Consider the following 25,514-nt stretch of genomic DNA (forward strand, 5'->3'; position numbering starts at 1 on the left):
CAATATATTAAGTATGGATTAATATTCATAAAGTACAATAGTGAATTAAGCCTCGAATTGAAGGGGATTAATTATGCAGGACAGTACATTTTTTTTAAAGGATACAGTTAAACTTCTGTATTTTTTCAAGTTCAGAAGCAACAGACCTGTGCAAGGAAAAAAAAAAGTAAGTTTATGCTAATTTTTTTTTTTTTTGTACCAGGGTATTGAACCCCAGGAACACAGCCCCTTTTTATTTTTAGTTTTGAGACAGGGTCTCACTAAGTTGCTTAGGGTCTTGCTAAAGTGCTAAGGCTGGCTTTGACCTTTCTATCCTTCTGCCTCAGTCTCCAGAGTCACTGGAATTATATGTGTACTTTCTTATCTTCCTACCTAGATTGTCTCTCAGAAGAAAAGATCTTTTTAAATTTTTCTGTACTTTGTTGGTTTTCTGATTAATTTTTTTTTTTTTTTTTTTTTGTACCAGGGATTGAACGCAGGGGCACTCCACCACTGAGCCACATCCCAGCCCTATTTTGCATTTTATTTAGAGACAGGGTCTCATTGAGTTGCTTAGCACCTCACTTTTGCTGAGGCAGGCTTTGAACTCCCAATCCTCCTACCTCAGCCTCCCAAGCTGCTGGGATTACAAGTGTGTGCCACCGTGCCTGGCTGGATTGCTGATTAATTTTAGAAAGGCCTCGTTTATATGCAACTCTTAAAATTAGATGGTTTGGGAGGTCCAAGTTTTTACATAGTTGAATTAGACATTAAAACAACTTTAAAAAAAAAAAAATTTCTTCGGGTATAGACTATCTACTCGTCTCATTTCTTAAGCACAAAGGCTTAACATAAAAACATTAGCTCTTACCATTTGAAAAAGAGAAAATGGGACAGTTGGTATGAGATATAGGTTTGAATGTATAAAACTATCAGAACCCCTTACATGTGTGTTCATTTATCCTATCAAGCTAGAATGATCTATGAGCAGTGACATACAACTACAAACTTGACTATTTCTATAAAAAATTAATGAGGACATTAGTCCAAAAATACGTCTTTATTCAAGTTACTGGAAAAGGCTTTTGTAGCTGGGTGCACAGGCACATGCCTGTAATCCCAGTGTTTTAGTCAGCTTTTTCACTGCTGTTACCAAAAGACCTGACAAGAACAATTGGAGGAGTATAGTTTATTTTGGGGCTCATGGTTTCCTAGAGAGCCAGCTCCATTCCTCAGTACTCTAGGTGAGACAGAACATCACAGCAGAAGGATGTGGTAGAGAAAAGCAAGTCAGGATATGGCCACCAGTAAGAGACAGGGATTAAGCTCAGCTCTCAAAATACATTCCCCAAAGGCACACCCCTAATGACCCACCTCCTCCAGTCACGCCCTTCAGTGTGCCTCCAGTCACCAATCAATCCCTGTCTGGGGATTAATGAACTGATTAGGTTAATACTCTTGTGACCCAATTATTTTACCTCTCAATTTTCTTTCATTGTCTCATACAGGAGCTTTGGGGGAAACCTAATTTAAACCATAACATCCAGTGACTCAGGAGGCTGAGGCAGGAGGATCACATGTTTGAGCATGTGATCCTCAGCAGTTTAACAAGACTCTGTCTCAAAATAAAAAACAAAAAGAACTAGTGATGTGGCTCAGTAGTAAAGTACCTCTCAATTCCCAGTGCCAAAGAGAAAAAAGTTTTTTTTCACAGTAAATGTGGCTTTATTGACTTTACTACAATGGGTCATATGCACCTTCTTGCCAGTTTGCAATCTTTTCTCTTGCTTGTACTCTAGTTATGGATAGTAAATGAGAAAGATCTTTGATCATTTTAAGCACCTGTGGAAAAGAACTTAGATATGACTTACTCCAAAGCCTGCTGATTCTTTGTTGGAACTGATGACATATTAGCTAACTCAGGCTGACTCCTTACTTCCTGGCGGGTGAGCAAGATCAAGGCCTCAAAGGCAGTTTCAAAAGTTAATGATGATAAATCGGACCACTGTCAGGGATTGGTTAACAACACTTCCGCGATCCTGCGGGCAGTCAGTCGGCCCTACCTTTCCCGGTCTGGCCTTGTTGGGGAGTGCTCCCTTCCCTTGTGTCTGGTCGAGAAGAGCAAGGGGGCTAAAGATCCCAACAATTCTTCATCATTGCAAAACACCTTTTGCATAATACAATTTTTTTTTCCCTGGGAATAAGCAACCATACAACCTTTAATTCTGTTGCTCACATGATGAACCAACTTCTTATGAAATAGCTTCTGTACTCTTTTTTTTTTTTTTTTTACTAACATCCATATTAAAATGTTGAACTGATAAGCTAATAATGGTGAATGAGAAAAAACTGAAATATGATTTAGTATCATTTTACAGTCTCTTCTTCCTTCAACTATGAGAAGACAAATCACAATGGAAATGTCTTATCCTTTGCAAGGGGATGGAGCACTCCTCAATTCCTTTAGCTTGTCTCTCTGCTGCTGCTTCCTTTTTTCTACCCATAGCTTCTATAAACAATGTGCATTTTCACTTTATAGTATTTCTTGACAGCTATTCTCTTTCAGTTTTTATATAAGAGGTCTGCATTTTACAAATGCCAGTTGTGAAGTGATCCCTTTTATAGCCATGGACAATTTCCCTTTCTTCTAAACTGTTTTCATTACCTATTCAAGCAACTTTTCAGCATTAGTTGAAGGATGAATCTGGAAAGGCAGATCCTTACATACTTGAGATTTTCAAGTAGCACCTACTGATTTGATTTGATTTGTTCCAAGAAGTAACTTAGGCTCCTAAATTGTTTCTGGTATCCTTTCCTGGTACATTCAGATTATACCCTAACTGATATGAATCTGCTGAATGACTTCTTCCTGCCATTTTCTATTTTAGGCCTTGTACTGCCTTCAAATTTGAACTCTATTTTCTACAAGATACATAAAAACCCTTCCTATACCCTAGCAGAGAGCATCTGCTCCACAAAAACTATCTTCTCACTATCTCCACAGGCCAAAAGATTCTTTTTGCCTCTGCTCTTGCTTTCTCCCTACATTATCTTATTTTCCCTAAATATTCTTTTAGAGCCCAGTCCCAGTCCTCTGCAAACTGAAAGGCACACAGAAGGAACTGAAATACTTGATTTGTTATTTGCTAATTAATTTGGGGCAGGTAATTAATATGATAAATTGTTTAAAAATCAAACTGTGCTGAAAGCTTATGTTAGTCAACATTTTATTTCCATTAATACTGATCCCCTTTATATTTTCCATTGAGTTTTGAATTTATCATGATAAAAGCCATTCATTTTGAAATTTTCAATGCAAAGTTTTTGTCCCTCAGATAAAATATGATTAAATGTGATAAATCAGATATCTGATTTGAAACAATTTTCAAGCTTAAGCTATCAAAAGCATTATAGGAGTTAAATATATTTAAAACTAATAGTTTTCTTGGGAAAACAGTTTCAGGGATTACTATTCGATACTTTAATTTCTAAATATTAGTTGGCTCTTCTAGACAGATTAAAAGAAATATAAATACCAATTTTCTTCAGGAATAGAAGCTGAAGGATGTGTTTGCATCTCTCTTGGACTAGTCTGAGTCAGTCTTCTGCACCATGATGTTACTTTTGTTACATAACTAGAGTGCACATATTAAAAGAAATACTTGAAAATGAACTTTTATATATTCTACACAAGTATACAAAAAATGAAAAAAATCATTAAAACAGTTTGGAAAAAAGGACAAAGAAAAAATTTACTCATTTTCTAAATCTTCCTCACTACACAGAAAAGGCAAGTTTTTTCCATTATTCATCAAAAATAAAATGATTTATTCACATAATAAAGATAACATTTAAGTCAAAATGAAGGTAATACTTGAATTTCATTTAAAACTCAAATTTAAATGTTTAAATTTTCAAAGTAAAATGAGTTTCCTTAAGTTTTATCACAAAAATGTATCTACACATAAGACTATGTGAGCATTTTGCTTACAAAATTTAAACTAGAAAAAATAAACACATATGTAAACACACACAGTTGTAACAATGTACAAATATTGTGTTTGATAAAGTCTAATAGGTAAAAAAAGCAACACTTCTTGAACATTCTCAAGTAAAATCACTAAAATGTCAAGATTACCATAAGTAGAATTACTATAACTAATAACAAATCATAAAAACCCAAAGAGTATATTCATAAAAACGATTTCAGGAATCTTCCCAATTTTAAGAATAATCATCAGCTAATCTAAATTTTACTTTATAGACACATACATATTTTGCTAATTATGATTGCAAACCTTATTTCATATTGGTTAGGGGATCAGAATTGGTTAGCACAGCTGACCACAGTGCAATCACCATAGCAAGTCAGTTATACCTGTTACACATATCATTTTTAAAACAATAACTTGAATACAAGGAAGTGAATTAAAGCTGAACTGATTTAGTCAGTTATTCTAAACGTCAGCAGAGCTGAACACTGAAACCTGATGGAATTACTTCATTCACATTATCCACATGGAGAAACTAAAAATGTATATAGAACATTTAAATAATGTTATATGCTTCTTTTCTGCCACTTAAAACATGAAAAAATTTTTTTTCAGTGATGGTAATCAAACCCAGGGTCTCAGAGTGCTAGGCAAGTCCTTTACCACTGAACTGCATCCCCAGCCTGAAAATAATTTTTTAAATTAGTTGTTGATGAACCTTTATTTATTTATTTGTATGCAGTATTGAGAATCAAACCCAGTGCCTCACACCTGCTAGGCATGTGCTCTACCACTGAGCCACAATCCCAGCCCCTAAAAATAATTTTTAAAACTGCTTTTCAGTACCTTTCATATGGTCCAGGGTGTTCAATTTCAATTAACTCATCTTGTCCATCGGGAAAAGTTAACTTACACCAACCTAACTTGAGCCCTTGATTCACCTTAAAAAGCAAGGAGGAAAGGAAAATGTTATCACTCTAAAACTGAAAACAAAAACATAAGCAACCTCTCCTAACTTCATTATTAGTTTAAGAAAAATAAGTAGAGTAATCATTAAAAATTTATTTTCACAATTTAAACATTACATGGCTATGGGTATTATTTAGTCACCACTCACATAATTATTAGAGAGAATAAAAATACTAATCCCTCGTGCTATAATGAGTTTATCTTTGTAAAAATGACTAATTTTGTCACACTGTTCTGACTTGTTAAGGAATTCAATGAAATCAGTAAAATCTCTTGACAGATTTTATACCTAAACAATAATTTGAGATGTGATATTTTATTTTCTTTGTTTTATATTCCATGGATAAACAACCAATAAAAATTATCTTTCAAACTATAGTTAAGAAATTACAGCTAAGGATAATGTATATTTCAAAAGAAAACAGAAGACAGAAAGATAGAATTTTGAATGTTTTCATCACAAAGAAATAATAAATGTCTAAGGAGATGTTTATCCTGATTTGAACATTTACAATAAATACATGCATCAAAACATCACATGGTATTCCATAAATATGTTCAATTTTTATATCAGTTAAAAGTGCTTCAAAAATCTTTACATAAAAAAGTAGATTTCAACTAGGCATGGTGGCACGTGCCTGTGACCCCAGTGACTGGGGAGGCTGAGGCTGGAGGATCACACATTTGAGGCCAGCCTTAGCAATGTAGTGAGGCCCTAAACAACTTAGTGAAATCCCGTCTCAAAATGAAAAATAAAGAGGACTGGGGATATGGCTCAGTGGTAAAGCACCTCTGGTCAATCCCCGATTCAAAAACAAAAACAAAACAAAAAAACATGTAGATTTCAGTCTGAAGGATACTCACCTGTCTTTTTTTGGTAGAAAAGCTGAAATTCCAATTTAGGGTTACAGTAATGCCATCTACAAAGGTAGCATGTACTTTGTCATCAGAGTAGGCAAGAAATCTTCCCACACTGGGTATGACGGATTCTTTCAAAAGCAAAGGCAGTATATTCCTATCGTTTATCCCAGGTTTCTAAAACCAAGTAAATTTAAAAAGCAGGAAATTAAAGTTATTCATTAACAAGATTTAAATAGTAATGAACTCTAAGGCAATTTCACATTCTGATTCAGAAGTTTAAAACTGCAGAATTTCTTAAGTATGTTTTAACTTTTCCAGAAGTGGATACCTCAAATAGTCTTATTTTACAAGTAGATTAGGTTTAATCATTGTAAAGTTACTGTTCTCCTCTACTTTACATAAAAAATAGACAAAAATTAAGAAGTATGGTAACACATAGGTTTATAATTCAATAAGCATGGATAAAGAAATAAACGTCTGGGGCTGGGGATATAGCTCAGTTGGTAGAGTGCTTGCGTCACACGCACAAGGCCCTGGGTTCAATCCCCAGCACCACAAAAAAAAAAAAAAAAAAAAGTCTGAGAATCACTTCCTTCAAATCAGAATTAAAGAATTTACTTTTGCAGTTACGATAAATGTAATACCATGATTTCTACTGATTATGTTTTTACATCCTTCAAATACAATAAATTCCCAGTCCCTTCCCCTCCATTAACAGCAAAAACAAAGTGGGCTTGGGGTGTGGCTCAGAGGTAGAGTGCATGCTTATCATATTCAAGGCCCTGGGTTCAATCCCCAGCACCTCCCCCAACCTCACCCCATCCACACAAATAAATAAAAGCCTGATTTTTCAGTGTTTGTCTGTTAGGGGAGTATTTTTCTGAATAAACCAATATTAATGTTACAAAGAATTTCTCACATAGCTTAGATGAAAGCAGTTTGAACTCAGAAGTATGGATGCAAATAATAAAACAATTTTTTAAATCTTGCTTTTTTAACATACCATTTTCCAGCAGCATATGCGATAGTTATGGCTTAAAGAAAGTCTCGTCTTGGCACAATGTTGAAGAATTCTGTGAACATGAGAAAACTCCTTAAACATTTGCAAATAATGATATCTTCCCATTTTAGTAACCCATCCACAATGCCATATAACATTTTAGATGGTCAATAAATCATTTCCACTGAATGGTTGTAAATTCTTTTCTTCTAGAAACCTTTAATTCCCTAGAAAATAACTACTGTTGTTTTCCTCTGTGCTAATCTTGCCTAGTTAAGGCTATTCCTTCAATTTTTATCAATAAAATGATTCCACAGACAGAATTAAAAGGTGTTCCTTTTTAAAGAGGCGATAGATTCACAGGCCTGAAAGGTTAAGCATAATCTAAAAATGGTGGGTAAGGGAGTCAACTAATTTCTGGGAAATCAAATTACAAATTCTGCTCCTTTAAATCTATTTTGAAAATTGTTTATAGACATAAATTTATAAAAATAAATTATTTAATTCAATAATTCATTTTCATTATTTTGGTTGCCACAAATTAAGAGAATGTTAAAAATAAATGTACTTTACCTATAATATGCTCTCATAAATCTTTATTAATTTGAAGATAATAAGGAACTAGGAAATTTTTCAAGGGTGTCATAAAAACCCCAACTTGATTTGAAGGAATAATAATGATGCCACACTGACCTAGAGTAAAGGTACTTATTTCCTTTAAGCACTTGGCTCACCATCTATGAATGTCTCTCCATAATTTAAAAGCCAGAAGTAGTCTTGTAATGATATAGATTACCTCATTTTATAAATTACGAGAAAAGTTAACACATATACTTTTACCTGCCAATTATTAATCTTATCTTTAACCACAGGGAAGTATATCCAAGGTTTACAGATGTTCAGCACTTGGTTCAGCAGAATATGAAGAACTTACCTGACTGCCTGCTTAATCAGAGAACATACAGAGAATGGACTTCCTGGTCTATCTGGAGGAAGGTTATTTACTGAGTAAATTTTCTCTTCTCTCTGAAAATTAATTTAAAATGAAAAATCTCATTGATAATATATTTTGCCAGCTGGGTGTGATGGCACACATCCATAATCCCAGTGGCTCAGGAGGCTGAGGCAGAAGGATCACAAGTTCAAAGCCAGTCTCAGCAACTTAGTCAGGCCCTTAAGCAACTCATTGAACTGTCTCTAAATAAAATATACAAAAGGGCTGGGGATGTCTTGCCACACATCCAATGTGGATGAGGGAAAGGGTTTCTGTCAGAGGGATGAGCTGGCTGTAAATTAATCACTAAGAAACTTATTTAATAGAGAAACCACAGGATACAATTATCTTTTGAATCAAGGGGCATGACAGATTGAACCATGCTAAGATCTGGCTCTAACAAGAAACGGAGCTCACTCTTGGTTTATGTATAGCAGTACAGATCAAAGGGAGAACAGTAGGCGCTTCTTCCATGAGAAACAGGAAGGGGTGGAGTTAAGCAAGCAAGCCATTTTGCTCTAGAGGGTGGTGAGCTACTGCACTGAAACCACATACTCCAGGCAACCTGGAACAATCGCTCAGTGACTGCCAGTTTCTGGGAGCCAGATTTCCATGTCTGATACTTACCAAACCTGATTTTATTTGCTAGTCATGGATGGCTTCCTGCAGGGATGTGGCTCAGTGGTTAAGCACCCTTGGGCTCAACCCCCAGTATCAATAATAGTAATATTATTTTGCCCTTATTACCTTTTTCTATGAAAAATATATTTATATAGTATTAAGGTAGCAGTTATTTTAATAGTCTAAAGCCCATATTTCAAAGGTTTTTTATGATGCTTTTCCATTGTCCAATTTTTTTAAAGTCCAGTTTTTTTAAAGTATTGAATTTCACATATTCACTTTAAAAAAAAAATTTAGTTGTAGTGGACATAATACCCTCATTTTATTATTTTTTATGTGATGCTGAGGATGGAACCCAGAACCTCACGTGTTCTAGGTGAGCATTCCACCACTGAGCCACAACCCCAGCCCCCGCATATCCACTCTTTTTAGTCAGTTTTTTTTTTTTTTTTTTTTTTTTAAAAACATAGTTTATTTTGGGCCTCACTGTTTCAAAGATATCAATCCATAGAAGGCTGGGCTCCATTCCTCTGGGCTCAAGGTGAGGTTGAACATCTTGTGGAAGAGTGTGGTAGAGGGAAGTGGCTAATACGATGATCATGAAGCAGAGAGAGACTCCACTTGCCAGATACAAAATGTATACTCCAAAGGTCAACACCCAATACCCACCTCCTCCAGCCAAACCCTACCTGCCTCAGTTACAACTCAGTTAATCCCCATCAGGAGATTAATTCACTGTTTGGGTTAAGGGTCTCATAATCTAATCGGTTCACCTCTGATGTTCTTACATTATCTCACACATAAGCTTTTGGGGGACACCTACTATCAAAAGTTATATTACAATAGCCTATAACTGACTGTCCAATTTAAATCTTGGCTATAGACTAATATAGTAACAAAACTAATTTTTCTACACATTAGCAGAAAATTTATCACATAAGCCACTCTTTTACCTGAAGAGAAAAGGCTACATAGGTTCTAACAATATTTTAACTGAATGAATATATCACTTTGTTATATTTATTAATGGAAGACCTACTGCTACAGTAGAAGACAATATTATTACAAGGGTTTGTTTGTTTGTTTGTTTTGTGGCACTGGGGATTGAACCCAGGGCATCATGAATGGGAGGCAAGAACTCTCCACTGAGCCACATGCCTAGCCCTTCAGGTTCTTAAAATTAAAAGAAAGAATAATTTGTTATTCTTCTGCATTTCCTCTTTCTCAGACCTTCTAGTGTTTCCTAGGGCTTGTCTCAAGGCTTTTCTTTTGACTTCCTGATTTCTTTTTAGGTAATCCCAACAGGGCTCAAAGCTATGTCACAATAAATAATCATGGTAGCAATAGTTAACATGTATGGAGCTCATTTATTCCTCAATTCTGAAATAAAAATTATTAATACCTGGTTTCTAGATGAGAAAACTGAGGCTGAGGGCTAATTAGCAATAGAAATCTTATTTGAACCACAAGAGAGTATATGTAGCTCATATCCTTTATTATCAGGGAAAGAAGATGGGTTTCTAAGTCAGACAGATCTGGATTCAGATTGCAGGTCTGCCTCTTACTAACTACAATGATGGCCAGGCTATACAGACTTTTTAAAACAGAATTTCTGGTCAATTTTACTTGATGTTATTAAGTTGTCAATTTCTACTCCAACCAACACTGAGCAGCACCCTTTTGTCACAGCCTTTCTGGCAGTGAATACTACCAATTTTGTTTTAGACAATTTGATAAGTGAAAAATGGCATATCATTATTATAATTTGTATTCCTGTGATGTAAGTAGTAAGACTAAACATGCTTTCAAATATGGGATTTTCATATATATTGCCTTTTCTAAGGCATAAACCATTCTTAAACTTCCCTCATTTTTCTATTCGGGGCTTTGGTTTGGGGTTTTTTGCTTTTGCCAGAATTTTGCATATTTAAAAATTAACAAAAATTTGAAAATCTTGTCAATTTTTTTATACTGTTTTTCTGTATTTTATACCTTAAGACTTCTCATACCCAAAGTTTATAAATGTTATCTTCTATATTTTCTTCTATCAATTATAAAGTTTGCTGTCTTACATTTACTCTTTTTAATTTACCTGGAATTTATTTTGGAGTATGAGTTAAAGCAAGAAGCAAAACAATTTTATCCCCCAAAGAGAGTCAATTGTTTTTAAAGCTTTTCATCAAAGCAGATAGAGAAGAATGGATGTGTTACACAGAGGTCTGAGAATAAAGCCCAAAGTAATCCACAAATAAAAAACCTGTTTGGAAATTGGGTGTTTTTATCTCATGCTTCTAAAGAACGCTATGAAATATTTGCCTTAGTAAACAAAAAGAAAAAAATCATTCTCCCGACAGCTTTGAGTAAAACTGAAGCTCCATGAAGATGTACTACATTTATCTTGCAATACTGCACACCCGCTAATAGCAATCAGCAGTGTGACTATGTTTACTCACCCTATTTGCCTGTTAACTTGATTGTGCACCACACACACACACACACACACACACACACACTTACATATACATTTGCATTACTGGTCACACTTTCATCTTTTTTCCTTATTTGCCTCTCTGATTGACTACTAGATTATGAACTGTTGAGGGCAAAAACTCTTTCATCTTCCTAACTCCTGGTGCTTACCAGTGTGCCTATCAAAGGGTAAGTGTTCTATTGATGTTTATTGCCTGAATGAACACTCTCCTAGAAACAGACCTCTGTAGATGATCTGCTCTAATATATACTGAAACATTTATACATGAAATGATTATTTGGGATCTACTTAAAAATGAAATCAGGAATGGAATAGGTAGGGGGAAGTACGGATGAACAAGTTAGATAATGGAAACTGAAGAATTCATTTAATTTGTTTCTCTACTTTTTTTTTTTTTTTTTTTTTTTTTTTGCAGTGCTGGGTATTTGAACCCAGGGCCTTGTGCTTGTGAGGCAAGCACTCTACCAACAGACCTATATCCCCAGCACTGCAAAGAGATATACAGTATATATCTCTACTTTTGTATGTTTGAAATTTTTTCCATAGTTTAAAAAAAACTCCCTACTGACTCAGATAATTTTATTAAATACTCCACTCTGTAAATGGAAAGGGAAAGCATTTTATTCTCTTCCTGCCTACAAAACAAAATAGTGTGATATTATGGTAATTACTATAATAGGGTGGACATCACCTGTCTGATTATCAAGAAACAACTTAAAACTCATTAACATATATCCACATTATTATTGTATGATCAGGTAAATATGTTATGTTTCAGTGTTTTCAAAAACAGAACAATATTATTCAACCATCTAGTTGTACATAAAGATGAATTGAGGTACTTAAAGCTGGGTTCCCTGGTACATGCCTATAATCACAGCAACGTGGGAGACTTAGGCATGAGGATCGTAAGTTCAAACCCAGTCTTAGCAACGTAGTGAGGCCCTGTCTCTTAATAAAATATAAAAAAGGGCTGGGGATGTGGCTTGGTAGTTAAGCACCCCTGGGCTCAATCCCTGGTACCAAAAAAAAGAGGTGCTTAAAACAATTATACAGTCTCTGTCTCTGTCTCTGTCTCTCTCTCTCTCTCTTCAGGGCAGACACTGTTCATCTGCCTAATAAAATCTCTTGTGTGAGTTCCCACGACCAGAATGGTTTGTCCAGACGCCTTTTCACTAACCTGGTGCCAATGCTGATATTAATTCTCCAGACTAAAGAGTTGGAAGCAATATTATATAAAAACAATTTTCCTATATATATTCTGATTTATAACAAAACTCTCTCATAGCTTGCTTACCTCTAATGATCCTTCTAGTCTAGGGTAATATGTAAAATAGTTCCCAAAATAGGCTCCCTCAGATTTGAAAACAGATCCATCTCCAGGATATATCTCTATTGAGTTCACATTTTTATGAGTAAGCCTAAGGAAAAGAAATAATAATTAATTTTTTTTCTAATTGAGATTAAAACATCTATGAAGGCAGTCATCAAAAAAGGGCCCAAGCAAAGAAATACTTTTTTGCTTATATGGAGAAGTGGATCATTTCATATTATGAACCTGAGCAGATAAGTCAACTTTTTTGCAAAAGATACATAGAAAGACAGAAGTTGTTTATGTATTTATTACTTCAACAACTAAACTCAGAGCTTTTGGAATTCAGTATCTTGTCTCATCCTCATGGCATCTCCAATGCCAATCATTGGGGCTTGTACATAAACAGTCACCAAGCTATGTCTACTGGATAGAAGTTCAATTCAACACTTCCAGGACCTGAAAATAAACTTTAATAAAATAACTAGTATAACCAATACCTGATGGTTGAAATAAACCGTCTGTACAGGAAGCTGTCCCTTATAGGTGACCAATTATACCCAGAGCAGCCACAAACAATCAAGGTATTGGTCATATACTATATAAAAACTGAAGTCAAGTTAATTTTATTGGAATATATATGAAAACTATATTGTCAGAGGGGGTGGATATTTATGCAGGAAATGGAGAGCCCATGCTCACACACACAAAAAAAGTTTACCTGTGCTCTTCTAACATTATTCATAGAAGTCAAACTTTCCATCTGGCCAATAGCATGATACCGTAGTCATCAGAGAGGTACCCTCCATTGGGTAGGATATCAAGGACTAGTGCTGGCAGAGAGCAACTACTCAATGAGTACTGGCTTTGAATCTTCCATTTGCTATTGTCTTCTCTAATTCCAAGCTCAATAGGTAACCTTGTGATGTGGTTAATTCAGACAATTAGGTCTTCTGATGCTTAGAAGGAGTATTCTAAATAACTGATATGAATATGATATTCACTAGCAAAATTGATTCCTCAATGGCTTTGAAATTACTGCAAACATCTTATAAATATGATTAATGTGAGGGGGTCGCAAGACCCATATGCACCAATAAAACAAGTTCTGAGACCTATAAAAATGCAAGATGAAACACAGGAACAAAGTCTGCCCAGCAAAACTGTGTCCTTTTTGCAACTCTGTCTGCAAGGACAGTCCCACCCCTCTGTGACAATGTAAACAGCTCTAACTCCAACACAGGTTCTTTACCTATATGTGACACCCTTATACCAAACCACTTTCACTAATTCAGGATAGGAATATTCTTCACCAGACTCTCTCTGTGCAAGTGAATCACAAAAATTCCACCTGTGGAGGATAAAATATAGGTTATTTAATTCTGGTTGCTCCAAATAATTGTCTTAAAAGTCAGGAAAATAGTGCCACTGTAACAACATTTATTTCTTGCTTAAATCATTAGATCAAAGTAAAATAAAATATGAAAGTATATTAATGAAGTATAAAAACAAATCTTATTTTTCCATTTATTTTTTCAGTATTTTCAATTGTCTAACTATTGCATCTCAGCACAATTACATAAATCAACAGCTTTACTAATCTTTAAAATTTAGACTGGATTCAAACAACTATTTCCTGAAATATTTATGGTGGTACAGACATTGTGCTCTTAGGACCTAAGAACCCAAAAAAGCAGATATGGTTCCTGCCCTCAGTGGAGAATTCACCCAGGCAGGAATGTTATATAGTAATTGTTGAGTATAAAGGGGAAGTATTGAATGCTATGGGCTTATCAAGAACCTAGCTTATCTAAGGTCATTGGGAAAAATACCTTAAAGAAGTGAGGTTTAGGCTGAGATATGGAAATAAGCCCAAGTCAGTCAGTTGAGGGAGAGTGCTCCTGACAAAGCAAAGAACAAGTATAGTGGTAAAAAAGAGAGCTTTGAGTGAACATTCTAGAGATTGCAAAAGTTCAGTTTAGCGAGAGTACAGAAAATGGGTAAGAGTAGTGAGAGAGTTGAGGATTACAGATACAGGAAGAGACTGGACCACAGAAGACCTATGAAGGTTAAGGATAATGTTTAAGGAAAAGAATAATGGCTTTCTACCTAAAGCCAGTGGTACGTAATTGAAAAACTTAATTTAGAAGCATAAAATTTCTTCTGAAACAAAATCCTGGATTTTCCAATTTTAACAAGATAATCATAATTGTCATTCCCTTATTTTGTTTTAAATAACAAATGAGTACTTATAGACTACCTGGGATCATATTTCAGTTCTACAAATACTTTCTGTGTGATTTTGCTCAAGTTATTTAACATTTCTTGGTCTCAAGTTCCTCTATAAAAAGGGGATGGTAATAGTACCTACCTCATGGATTACTATGAGGATCAATTAAGTAAGGTACAACAGTGTGTGGCATATAAGCTGTTGGTATTAGCTTACCCAAAGAACCCTGGGCAGATTCCTGTCCCATCACTTACCACACTTAATTAATCCCTTTAGGGTATGGTGACACTCACTAAACTCTGTGTTGATAAAAAGCAATGCCCGGGTCTTAGTCATCTCTACAGTCACTGCGCTTACCAAAGTATCCAGTACTACAGAGTTAGCCTCCCCAAAACATTCAATGCATGGACACAGAGTAAGAAACAGAAGTAACACCTTTGCTAAGAAAATTATTTACTATCTGTTAAAAGCAAAGATTTGTGTCAATTAAATTAACTTTCCATATAAGTACTGTCAGGTAATTTAGGAAGAAAATTATGCTTATGTAAAGACCAGTTCTCATAAAAGCTTTACGACCAATAAACCATTCTTTCATTACCTGTGCAGGTGTGGGGCAGAACAGCTAAGTAACAGGGTCCTGGGAAGAACAGAAACCTCTTTTCTTCTTTCCTCTGAAACATCAGAAGTTAAAATTCTACTCGTGATGATATCTACATCAGTTTTAGACATGTTGCTAACTTTATTGTGAAAATGAAGTGCTAAAGACAAAGGGTATCTCCATTCCTTTGGACAGGAAGTCACAGACCAGCACTGTTTTACCCATGTGTATACACATGTGTGATTTGCACCAGGAAAAGGCAGCTCCCCGCTCCCTTCACTTCCATTTACACAATTTGTCTTCCCTAAAGTTTCTTTGGATTTTAAGACCTGGCAATAAAGTTCATTTTCTTTATTCTTCAGTCTTTGTCCTGATAAGCCCTCATATGTACAGATTTTGCTGGTTTTTTCAACTAGTCCATCTTTAGGGGCTTGATTATTTTTTTCTGAAAATACTATAGATGACTCTGGCTTCTGGCTAACTTTACACAAAAAATGCACTGTAAATTCATGCTGAGATTTGGGAAGGCAAAGATACGCATGACCATCTAAAGATGTTATCTTCACAGTGCCACTCTCCATACATATGGTGCTATCATCTGGATCAAGACTGGGCCACCTGACTTCTGAGATGTCAATGAAGATGCACTGCATTAAGAAAAGAAAGGACACGGTGAGTAATTTCTGTTAACAGTCATATTTTTCAATACTTTTGATATTTAAATACTGTGTGAGAAAGCTCTTATTGCTTGTTTGTATTTTTACTGAAAAATGGAGAGCCTATATATAATTTTCTAGAGAATGTGATAGTTAATATTCTCTCTTTTAGAGAAAGAGGTGTAAAATACACACAAAATGAGAGAAAAGAAGAAAAAGAAAGAACCTTGATTATATTTAGTGTTAAACATATTTAGGTTTAAAATGTACAATGAAATTAAGTAGACTGGGAAACCTCCCACCCCAATACTCTGAAAAAGAATATAAATGAGGAAGGACCTACACTGTGATATATTACAATAAAAGCAATCAGAGCTTAACTGGTATGGAACCTGCACAAAAGTGACTTCCAGAACAATTCAGAAAATACAAAAACAGACTCTAACATATCTTAAATTGTTACAAGTAATAATATATGCTTTTCAAAACAAAAGGGATAAGACAGAATTACTTAATAAATGGTACTGGAATTACTGAATAGCTTTTGGGAAATGTTGTCTTAGAAGGTTATCATATTGCATGGACTAAAAAATAAAATAACATGTATAAAGTACCTGCCAAATGGTACCTGGCATATCATAAACTAAAATAAATTCCCAATGGCTTGAAGAGTAATTTTTAAAAATTTAACTACTCAAAGGTAAATTGATCCTGACAAATAAGAGACCCTTAACAAGTAACAGCGCCTATGTGTTTTTTCATCTAAGATATAAAAACAGTAGGTGTCGCATAACCGTCTTAATTAAATGTTTAATTTAATGTTTCAGTTTCCATTTATAAAAAACTTAATTTTAGGAAAACTACTGTCAAGAAATTCTCTTGAATTTACAGTGCTATCTATGTCATAATGCTAAAGTAAAGGCGTATATATTTTATGGCAAACCTGGTTTGTAAGAATGGTCAGGAATAGTTTTTTCTTTTGGAATTAGACTATCTAATTATTCTATTGCAGAACTAGTGGCAAGCTACACAATTTCAATGAATAAAATTACTCAAAAGACACAATGAGAATGTAACTTAGTGGTAGAGTGCTTGCCTAGCATGCATGAAGCTTGGTTCCATCCCCAGCACTGAAAAAAAGACAATGGAAAAAAAAAACCCTCCAGACTAAGTTAAAGCTCACGACTTTTTATCACTCCTTTGCGACATTATAAAATAACAGAATTATTCAGTAGGAAGAAAAGCATCATGACAGCACAAACAGGTAGCAGAAAGTTAAAAGATAGTCTGGGGATATGGGTCAGTGGTAGAGCCCTTGCTTATGCCTATCATACCTGAGGCTCTGAGTTCAATTCCCAGTTCAAAAAAAAAAAAAAAAATTAACGAAAGAATAAGAAAAATATACAGTCTTCAGAGTTAAAATAGGGTCAAATCCTGACTCTGCCACTTAGAAAATACCTCCCAACAAATTAGGTAAATTCTCTGAGACTATTTTCCTTGCCTATAAAAAGGGACTGATATCTAGTCAATATACCTGTTCTGATCAGCAGGTACCCATGCCATACAGGTGCAATTAAATATTTCTAATATTATTCCTAGTTCTTGGCATATATAGTAAAGCTTTAATAAATGATGGCTATTATTACTATTATTCTTCAAAGTGCAAACTCAAATATAAGCAAAAGAATAAAATTTTTATACATGTAATTACATATTCCTACTACACATTAATAAATATTACTGAAAATGCTCATGTAATTTCTTAATTTTGAGATTTCTTACAATGATAAACTCCCCAATCTGAAAAGTTATAATCCTTTTGACTATGAAGAAATTGTCAGGGAAATGAACTATGTAATTTAGCCCTTTTGTATTCTATAACTTGTTTTTATTCCCAAGTGACCTGGGGAAAAAAAAAGACAAAACATTAAACTACCAGTTTCTAATTACATATTCTCAAATATTTATTTATTTAAATGAGGGTTTTTAAAAAATATTTTTGTAGATGTTGATAGACCTTTATTTTATTCATTTATTTATATGTGGTGCTGAGACTCAAACCCAGTGCCTCACACATGCTAGGCAAGTGCTGTTGAGCCACAATCCCAGACCTAAAAATGAAATTTTAAGAAAAATTACCTTTTTTCTTTCAGAAGGTATGATGCTTTCAGATAAAAAAAGGCAAGTAGCTGAAGAGTTTCGAAAATCTAGGGCTCGCTGTAGTTGCTCCTAAAAAAAGAAATATCAGATTTAATCTTTAAAAATGTAAAACAATTTGAAAATAAGTTTACAGTGACAGTAATCAGAATACTAATTACTTTTCATATTCTAGCCCACTTCAACAATATTTAGTATTAAAAAGTGTAGTTTTTGTGACATTACTTACTCGGTAAGTGCTAATAACGAAGTGTGTCCTTTGACGAATTCTTTCTGGTTGTTCTAAAGGGTGTGCTGAAACAGGAGGTGACTTTTCAAATAAAAATTCAGAGCCACAGGGAGAAAGTTGCAATTTGGAACCATCAACATATTGGACCTGCACTGAATCATCTTCATAAAGTACCATCTGCACTTCCGCTGCCATTCCAACACGATAAGAAGTCCTTTCAAGGTGAGACTGAAGGAAATGAAACCACAATAGCATAGACAGTTCTCTTAATGTACAAAAGTTCTACCAAAGTAAATAGACACATTTTCTAAGAATATAAGAAAAACACACTGCCACTGCATTTACTTTTGCTGGAAGGAAAGTGATTTTTCTACAAATACTTCAATGATATAAAATTAATATCATTAACAAAATGCCTTGATTAGCTCCTAGGAATTCACTCTTAACATAGAACATTTGCGAAGATAGCTCACAAATGTTAAAATTGTCTTTATCATTTTTTGTAGATTTACTTTTCCTGAGATTTAATTGTTATAAATTATATGCTCAGGATATCATTTTAAATAACAAGCAAATTACACTATTGGGATAAGAATGCAGCAAATCCCTACTTGTTAACGCAATCCATATGAGTGATATGTTTTTCCCATCCTTTCAACCTCAGTCTGTTGGGTCTTGTTTTTTAATCCAATCTGCCAGTCTATGTCTTTTGACTGATGCATTTAGGTTGTTAACATTCAAGGTTATTACTGAGGTATGATTTGTATTCCTAGTCATTTTGGTTTATTTCTGGTTTTTAATTTGATTTAGTTTCTCCTTTGCTTGACTATTCCCTTAGTGTAGTTCCTCCTTTTGCTGGTTTTCACTTTTTTTGTTGTTGTTGTTTTTGTTTTTCACTTTATCCTCATGGAATATTTTGTTGAGAATATTCTGCAGTGCAGGCTTTCTAATAGTGAATTCCTTTAACTTTTGTTTATCATGGAAGCTTTTCATTTCATCTTCCAATCAGACTGGCAATTATCAAGAATATAAGCAACAATAAATGTTGGCAAGGATGTGGGGAAAAAGGTACACTCAGATATTGCTGGTGGGAATGCAAATTGGTACAACCATTAGAGAAAGCACTATGGAGATTCCTAAGAAAATTTAGAATGGAACCACCATTTGACCCACTCCTCGGTTTATACCTAAAGGAGTTAAAAATCAACATATTACAGTGACGCAACCACATCAATGTTTATAGCAGCTCAACTCATAATAGCTAACTATGGAACCAACCTAGGTGTCCTTTAACATGTAGGATAAATGGGTAAAGAAAATGAATGAATATAGAAAATGTGGTGTGTATATATATACACACACACACACACATACATGCACAATGGAATATTACTTAGCTTTGGAATTATGGCACTTGCTGGTAAATGGCTGGAGTTGGAGAATATCATGCTAAGTGAAATAAACCAAACCCAAAAAACCAAAGGCCAATGTTTTCTCTGATATGCAGATGCTAATTCACAATAAGGTGGGGGGGGGGCGCTAGGGAAGAATAGAGTTACTTTATATTAGGTAGAGGAGAGTGAAGGGAGGAGAAGGGGTGGGAAGGGTAGGAAGGATAGTAGAGTGAAACAGACGTTATTACCTCATGTACATATATACCACATGACCCATGTGATTCTACAACATGTACAATCAGAAAAGAGATATTATACTCCATTTAGGATTTATTAAAATGCATAAATGCATTCTACTGTCATGTAACTAATTAGAACAAAAATAATTTTAAAAAAAGAATGCAGGGCTGGGGAGATAGCTCAGGTGGTAGAGTGCCTGCCTTGCAAGCACAAGGCCCTGGGTTCAATCCCTAGCACCGCAAAAAAAAAAAAAAAAAAAAAAAAAGAATGCAGCAAATCATCTATAGTACATGAGAAGGCGAAGGTGAGCCACAAGAAACTATTAGGCCTAAACCACTGAAAAAGAAATCCAACTACCTGGATGCTTGTCCCTAGCCTGGAATTAAAAAAGTAATTCCATGTCACTACTGAATAAGTTAATTAAACTCCTAGTGTCTTAGATTTATCCTTGTTTCCTGAATTTGATTTCTTACCTTGAAAATGACTATCTTCACTGTGTTCTCCATACAGGTGTGATGGAAGGGGAATTAAAGAAATGGGTTTCATTCATACTCTGCCATTTACTAGCTAATAGCCCCAGATTGTCTCATTTGTAAAATGGGGTAGTAACAGCATTATGAGGATTAAATGAGAAAATACACATGACAGTGTCCAGCACTGTGAAAGTTGCCTCTTAAGAGCTCAATAAATCTTATGAAGCATTTTTATTCCTTTCTAATACCACCCCCCTCTCCTACCATATTATCCCTATTACCTAAATGATCAAGTTTCACCTATAGGAAAAATAACTTTCCATAAATCAGACCTCCCTTGGTTTATCCCTATTTCCTATCCATAAACTTCAAGTGTAGTAAACCTCTTATTGCCCACTTTCTCTCCTATCAATCTTGGATTCATTACAATTCAGCTTTCTCCTCTCCCTTTCTATTGAGACAGTTCCACAATGGTCACCAATGTCTTCTTAATAACCCAGTGACTTTAGTATTCATTCTACTAGACCTGAAAATGCTATAAACCTTCCTTTGCACCAAACTTTCTCTTCCCTGACACCACCACATTTGGAATGCTAAAGATTTCTTATCTACTACCATTGCTGTTTTTAATCATTTTTCTTCATTACCTTAAATCAAGGATTCTTTGACCCTGATCTTAGTCATTTCATTTCTTCTTACTATACTCATGTTCTTTTAAGATTTGCCCTGATTTTTTTAACTGTACCTCATTTAAATATATGTAAATAATAGCATGTGATATAGTCCATAATCTTGTGTGGAATATTTCTGAATATAAGTATTTAGGCATATGGTCTCTTCTGAGGAGATTCGCACAATTTTATTTATTTTAGTTCTCTAAAGAACTTCTGACTTCCTCCAGAGCTTTCAGCTAGCTGCTTGCTATCCTAGTAAGTTGCTCTCCATGGGTCCCATAGCTAAATCAAACTCAGTATGACTGAAATGGAACTGAATCACTCCTAGCAAAAGCAGACTTCTAGGCTCAGTGGTAGAGCACTTACCTAGCATGTATGAAGCACGGGGTTTAAGCCTCATAAAAATAAATAAGATAAATAAATAAATAAATAAATAAATAAATGGAATTGTGTCTATCTACAAAAAAAAAATTAAAAAAGCAGACTTCTACAATATCCCCTAATTTCACTTTCACTCTTATCCCTTCTAAGTCTAGTCTAAATTCAGTAGTCAAAGGAATCTTTTGAAATAAAAATCAGATCTATCATTTGTTGGCTTAAAACCCACTGAGACTTTCCATTTGAACTTAGAATAAAATTCAAACTCCTAGCCATAGACTACAAACGCCACACAATTTTGCTCTGTCTCTAAATGTCATCTTCTAACTCCCTTCCCCTTGTTCAGGACATTCTAATGTTGTCTTTTTAACATTCTTTAACCAATTTCTTTCCTACCTCAGAATCTTTGCACTGGTCTTTCTGTCCTTTCCTAGGCTCATCACATCATTAGTTCTTTGTCATCCTTAAGGTCTCAACACAAATGTCACTCCCCAAAAGGCCTAACCTGACGAACTAAGTTAAAGTTGCTCCCAATCATCTCCTATCCTACTTTGTATTTTTTCTTCATAGAATTTATCACTATTAAAAGTGACTGTTTTTGCCCTCTTCCATTAGGGTATAAACTCAAACAGGCAAGGATCTTCCCTGTCACATTCACAATTTTATCTCTGACACCTAAAACAGTATTAGGCAAATAATAACAGTATAATAAATATTGACTGAATGATTAAAGAATAAATAAGTACATTTTAAAATTCTTGCTCCTCTCAAGTTTGCAATTTGAGTTAATGGCACTTCAAAGTATGTTAGCAATATGTATTTGACTACTTACATGCCCCTGTAACAAGTCCTGTCAACTCTGTAAATCTCTCTTTAACTTAGCTTTCTTTTTTAAAAAAAATTTTTTGTAGTTGTAGATGGACAGAATGTCTTTATTTTATTTGTTTATTTTTATGTGGTGCTAAGAATTGAACCCAGTGCCTCATACATGCCAGGAAAGTGCTCTGCCACTGAGCTTCATACAGCCCCAGTCCAAACTCAACTTTCTTTACCTCCTTTTTTTTTTTTTAATCAACTTTCTCCTCAACTTCTGCAACTGTCTAGGATCTTTTCCCAGTTTTTTTCCTCTCTACTTCATCTCTAGTATTGCTGTCATAGGGAGCTTTCTACAAGTCAGGCTTCACAACACTTGTTTACATACTTGTTAAATGGCAATGTTTCTATTACACACACACCTCTCATATGTCTCCCTGGTATTTCAAGAAAAAACTGGTGCTGTTGCACAGTTGGAAAACCCTGTATTTTCTCATTCCAAATTGCATAAAACGGTTTCTATTACTGGCCAAGTTAAAAAAATAAATAGCTTTATTGATGCCTAATTACTTTTATTTATTTATTTTTGGTCCTGAAGATTTAACCCAGTGGCGCTTTACCACTGAACTTCATCCCCAGTCCTTTCTGCTTTTTTATTCTGAGTCATAGTCTCACTAAATTGCTGAGGCTGTCTAGAACTTGCGATCCTCCTACCTCAGTCTTCCTAGTCCCTGGGATTACAGGTTAAATCACTGTGCCCGGTTATAATTGCCTTTTTTAAGGCTTAAATAATCACGCATACACAAGAAACTGTAATGTTCAAAGTCCCTGGCATATCGCAGGAACCGTAATCTGGCTTCAACACTGATTTCCAGCCTCATCTCCATTGTCTTGTTACTGTTTCCGTTCTCATACCCAGCATATTAAGAGGTTTAACAACAGAAAAAGAAACACAAACTAATCTGTTCTTGACATCATTGGGAACCTCACTCATCAAAACAAGGTATCTAGTTACAGAAAAAGTCTCATCCAAACAACCAGCAAATGCCTTGCACTCACACAGCAGTTCTGAGCTGCAAGTTGTGGGGAGGTCGCCTCTGGGTTTCAATTTGCCAAAAAGCTTTAAGCCGCAGCGTCCGCGCCTGCCCACGACTCTTCTCCAGCGATATTTCTTGAATTTTAAAAAATTCTTGATGAAGGAAAACAATCAGTTGCAGAGACCTGGGTCACAGTTTTGGCTGAGTATTGTGGTCAAATCCCGGCAGCGGGAGATTGGGGGCAGAGCCAGTGGCAACCCCTAGGAGCAAGTGTAAGCTGCGGCGGTTCGAACCTCCGCGCGCCCAGGGGAAGCCGCTTTACGTCTCCGGAAGAAGGAAAGCCGGAAGTCCCGCCCCTAACCGAACCACGCCCCGGCTCGCTCCTTGCAAAGGGAGGGGCAGGAAGCGCGGAAGAGGATGGGGTTTCCCAGACGGGAATCTGGTCTAAGCCCCTAAGGTCTCTACTTGGTCTTTACTTCCCTACACGGAAGCGGACCTGCTGGTACGTAAGTTGGTAAGCACCAGTCTTGCAGCGGCTCAGTCAGCCACCGACCAACCTGGAGGGCGGTGTTAGCGGTGTGGTCCTTATTTAAATAACCTAAACAGTTAATACCTCGAGGCCGTTAAAAACAAACAAAAGAATTGGCCTGCCTGTTCCTTATGAGGTACCAGGAAATGTCTTCCAACCATATTTACTTAACTGCCGTTGAACAAAAATTTATGGAGAGCATACTGTTTGTCTTTGAACGGGCTGGTTGAAAGCAAGCGGCTCGTTTAAGCATGATTAGGGCGGAGAGAGGTCTGAAGGGGAGAGAAGCCTGAAGTGTGGCTACTGGGCAGGGGCCAGATCGTTATGAATTTGAGTTGTGGACTATTTTCTGATACCAAATTAGGAAAAGAAGAGGTCCTGTCTGGCCACGAGTTTTGTTTTAAAACAGCTTTATTGAGGTATACTTGTTTATTACAAGGACTTTAAGCAAAGGCGGCAATACCAACTGATGGGAAGACTTCTAACTTCCTAAATTCACCTTCATTTCTAAAAGGCTAATAGGCATTCTGTAAAGTATAAAATGTCAGATAGCACTATACAATGCTTAGTTCTATTCCATCCCCATTTCCTCCTCCAATGTCTAAGAACCTCTTAAATGGAAATTCTGCTAAAGAGGGATTTCGTAATGCTACTTGTCCTTTTGAAAGATTCCCGTTACTGCTAAAGAGAATGGATTGTAGTACAGAAGAGCAGATAGAAGGCCTTTGAAAAATCAACAGGAGAGAAAAATAGAACTTAGAACCTGGGCAGTAAGGAAAGAGCACAGCTCCAAGAAATATTTAAGGGACTCCACTCTGTTCTTGGGGCATTACTGAACCTGAGACTTGAGGGAGACGTAGGAGTCTAAAACAATGCCAGGGTTTCTGGTTGGGGCAAGTGGAAAAGTGGCAGCACCACCATTGAGAGGGGTCCTGTTCAGGAGAAATAAATTCAGGGATAGCGTGACTTAAATTTTAAAAGTCTACTTAGTGGAAATCGTAAGTTAGTTAACGGTCTGGAATCAAGAGATATCAACAAATCTGGAGGCCACTGACTGATAGGTACTAACCGCAGCTACAGGAGAGGATGAATAATCCAAGAACATTGTGACATGAGAAAAAGAATGGTTAGTACTGAGCTTTGAGAAACACCAATATCTAGAGATTAGGTAGAGAGTTCACAAAGGTATTAAGGACAGAATAACCACAGAAAGCAAGTTATGTCTTAAAGATTTTCAATTTTTGTGTTAACACTGCCAGAAGACAAGCTAAAAAGAATTGTTTACTGGATTTAGTTTAGAGGTCGTTGGTGACTATAGTGAGGCTCATTGTATATAGTGGAGCAGAAGTCATAGTGGTTTTGAAGATAAAAAAAGGGATAAGGGAATGGAGAAAATGGGATGAGAAGGCTATGAAGCAGACATAGGATTGTTGTTTGAGAAATACCAGGGCCAGACCTCTTTGAATGACATGTTCAATAGCTGATTCAGTGTTAGCTCAGGCAGAAGTAATCAGAAGATGAAGGGGTAAGAGTGGAAAGGGTATGAAGCAGTTAAACAGGGATTGAAGAGAGAAAAACAGATCGTTGGAAGCGCCAAGAACCTAACTGAAGGTGGTGATCATGAATTTAGTTACAAACCTATAGAAAACATGCCTTCTTAATCACAAGGATACAGCACTGTTGGGTTCCTCCAAGGTTGGTGTTTTGCCAGGCTGACACAATAGGGCAGCAGCATATATGAACTTAAATTGTTTACAACTTCTAAATCTAGTCAACCAAAGACCACTAGGCTTAAGCCTATCATCTGGTAAAAATCAAGTATTAACTTGCAAAGAGGCATATTCCAGGGGAACTGAATATGGTATACTCCACAAGGGGGAGGATTAA

General features: G+C 35.7%; 1 protein-coding gene and 1 long non-coding RNA gene across 3 annotated transcripts in view; one reads left to right on the top strand and one right to left on the bottom strand.

Annotated features, from left to right (window-relative positions):
• LOC124987150 (uncharacterized) overlaps window positions 1-18,810 on the top strand; it is a 21,909-nt gene extending 3,099 nt beyond the window's left edge. Inside the window, exons 2-3 of the long non-coding RNA XR_007109145.1 lie at window positions 15,616-15,719; window positions 18,149-18,810. This is a non-coding gene — a long non-coding RNA (uncharacterized LOC124987150). The remainder of the gene's footprint in view (window positions 1-15,615; window positions 15,720-18,148) is intronic.
• C6H5orf34 (chromosome 6 C5orf34 homolog) overlaps window positions 1-23,392 on the bottom strand; it is a 24,462-nt gene extending 1,070 nt beyond the window's left edge. The window contains exons 1-12 of one of the 2 annotated variants that reach the window (XM_047556141.1): window positions 23,121-23,392; window positions 18,090-18,317; window positions 17,843-17,932; window positions 15,048-15,694; window positions 13,472-13,570; window positions 12,205-12,328; window positions 7,736-7,827; window positions 6,805-6,874; window positions 5,805-5,975; window positions 4,818-4,912; window positions 3,516-3,614; window positions 106-146 (exon numbers count right to left, since the gene is read on the bottom strand). In XM_047556141.1, the coding sequence (XP_047412097.1) occupies window positions 106-146; window positions 3,516-3,614; window positions 4,818-4,912; window positions 5,805-5,975; window positions 6,805-6,874; window positions 7,736-7,827; window positions 12,205-12,328; window positions 13,472-13,570; window positions 15,048-15,694; window positions 17,843-17,932; window positions 18,090-18,284 (1,723 nt within the window). In that variant the 5' untranslated portion in view covers window positions 18,285-18,317; window positions 23,121-23,392. Of the gene's footprint in view, window positions 1-105; window positions 147-3,515; window positions 3,615-4,817; window positions 4,913-5,804; window positions 5,976-6,804; window positions 6,875-7,735; window positions 7,828-12,204; window positions 12,329-13,471; window positions 13,571-15,047; window positions 15,695-17,842; window positions 17,933-18,089; window positions 18,340-23,120 lie in introns of those variants that run through there. The other variant, XM_047556143.1, reaches the window with a different exon arrangement.
• Between the last annotated feature and the right edge of the window lie 2,122 nt (window positions 23,393-25,514).

This window comes from Sciurus carolinensis, chromosome 6 (assembly GCF_902686445.1).
Source record: "Sciurus carolinensis chromosome 6, mSciCar1.2, whole genome shotgun sequence".
Taxonomy (NCBI): domain Eukaryota; kingdom Metazoa; phylum Chordata; class Mammalia; order Rodentia; family Sciuridae; genus Sciurus; species Sciurus carolinensis.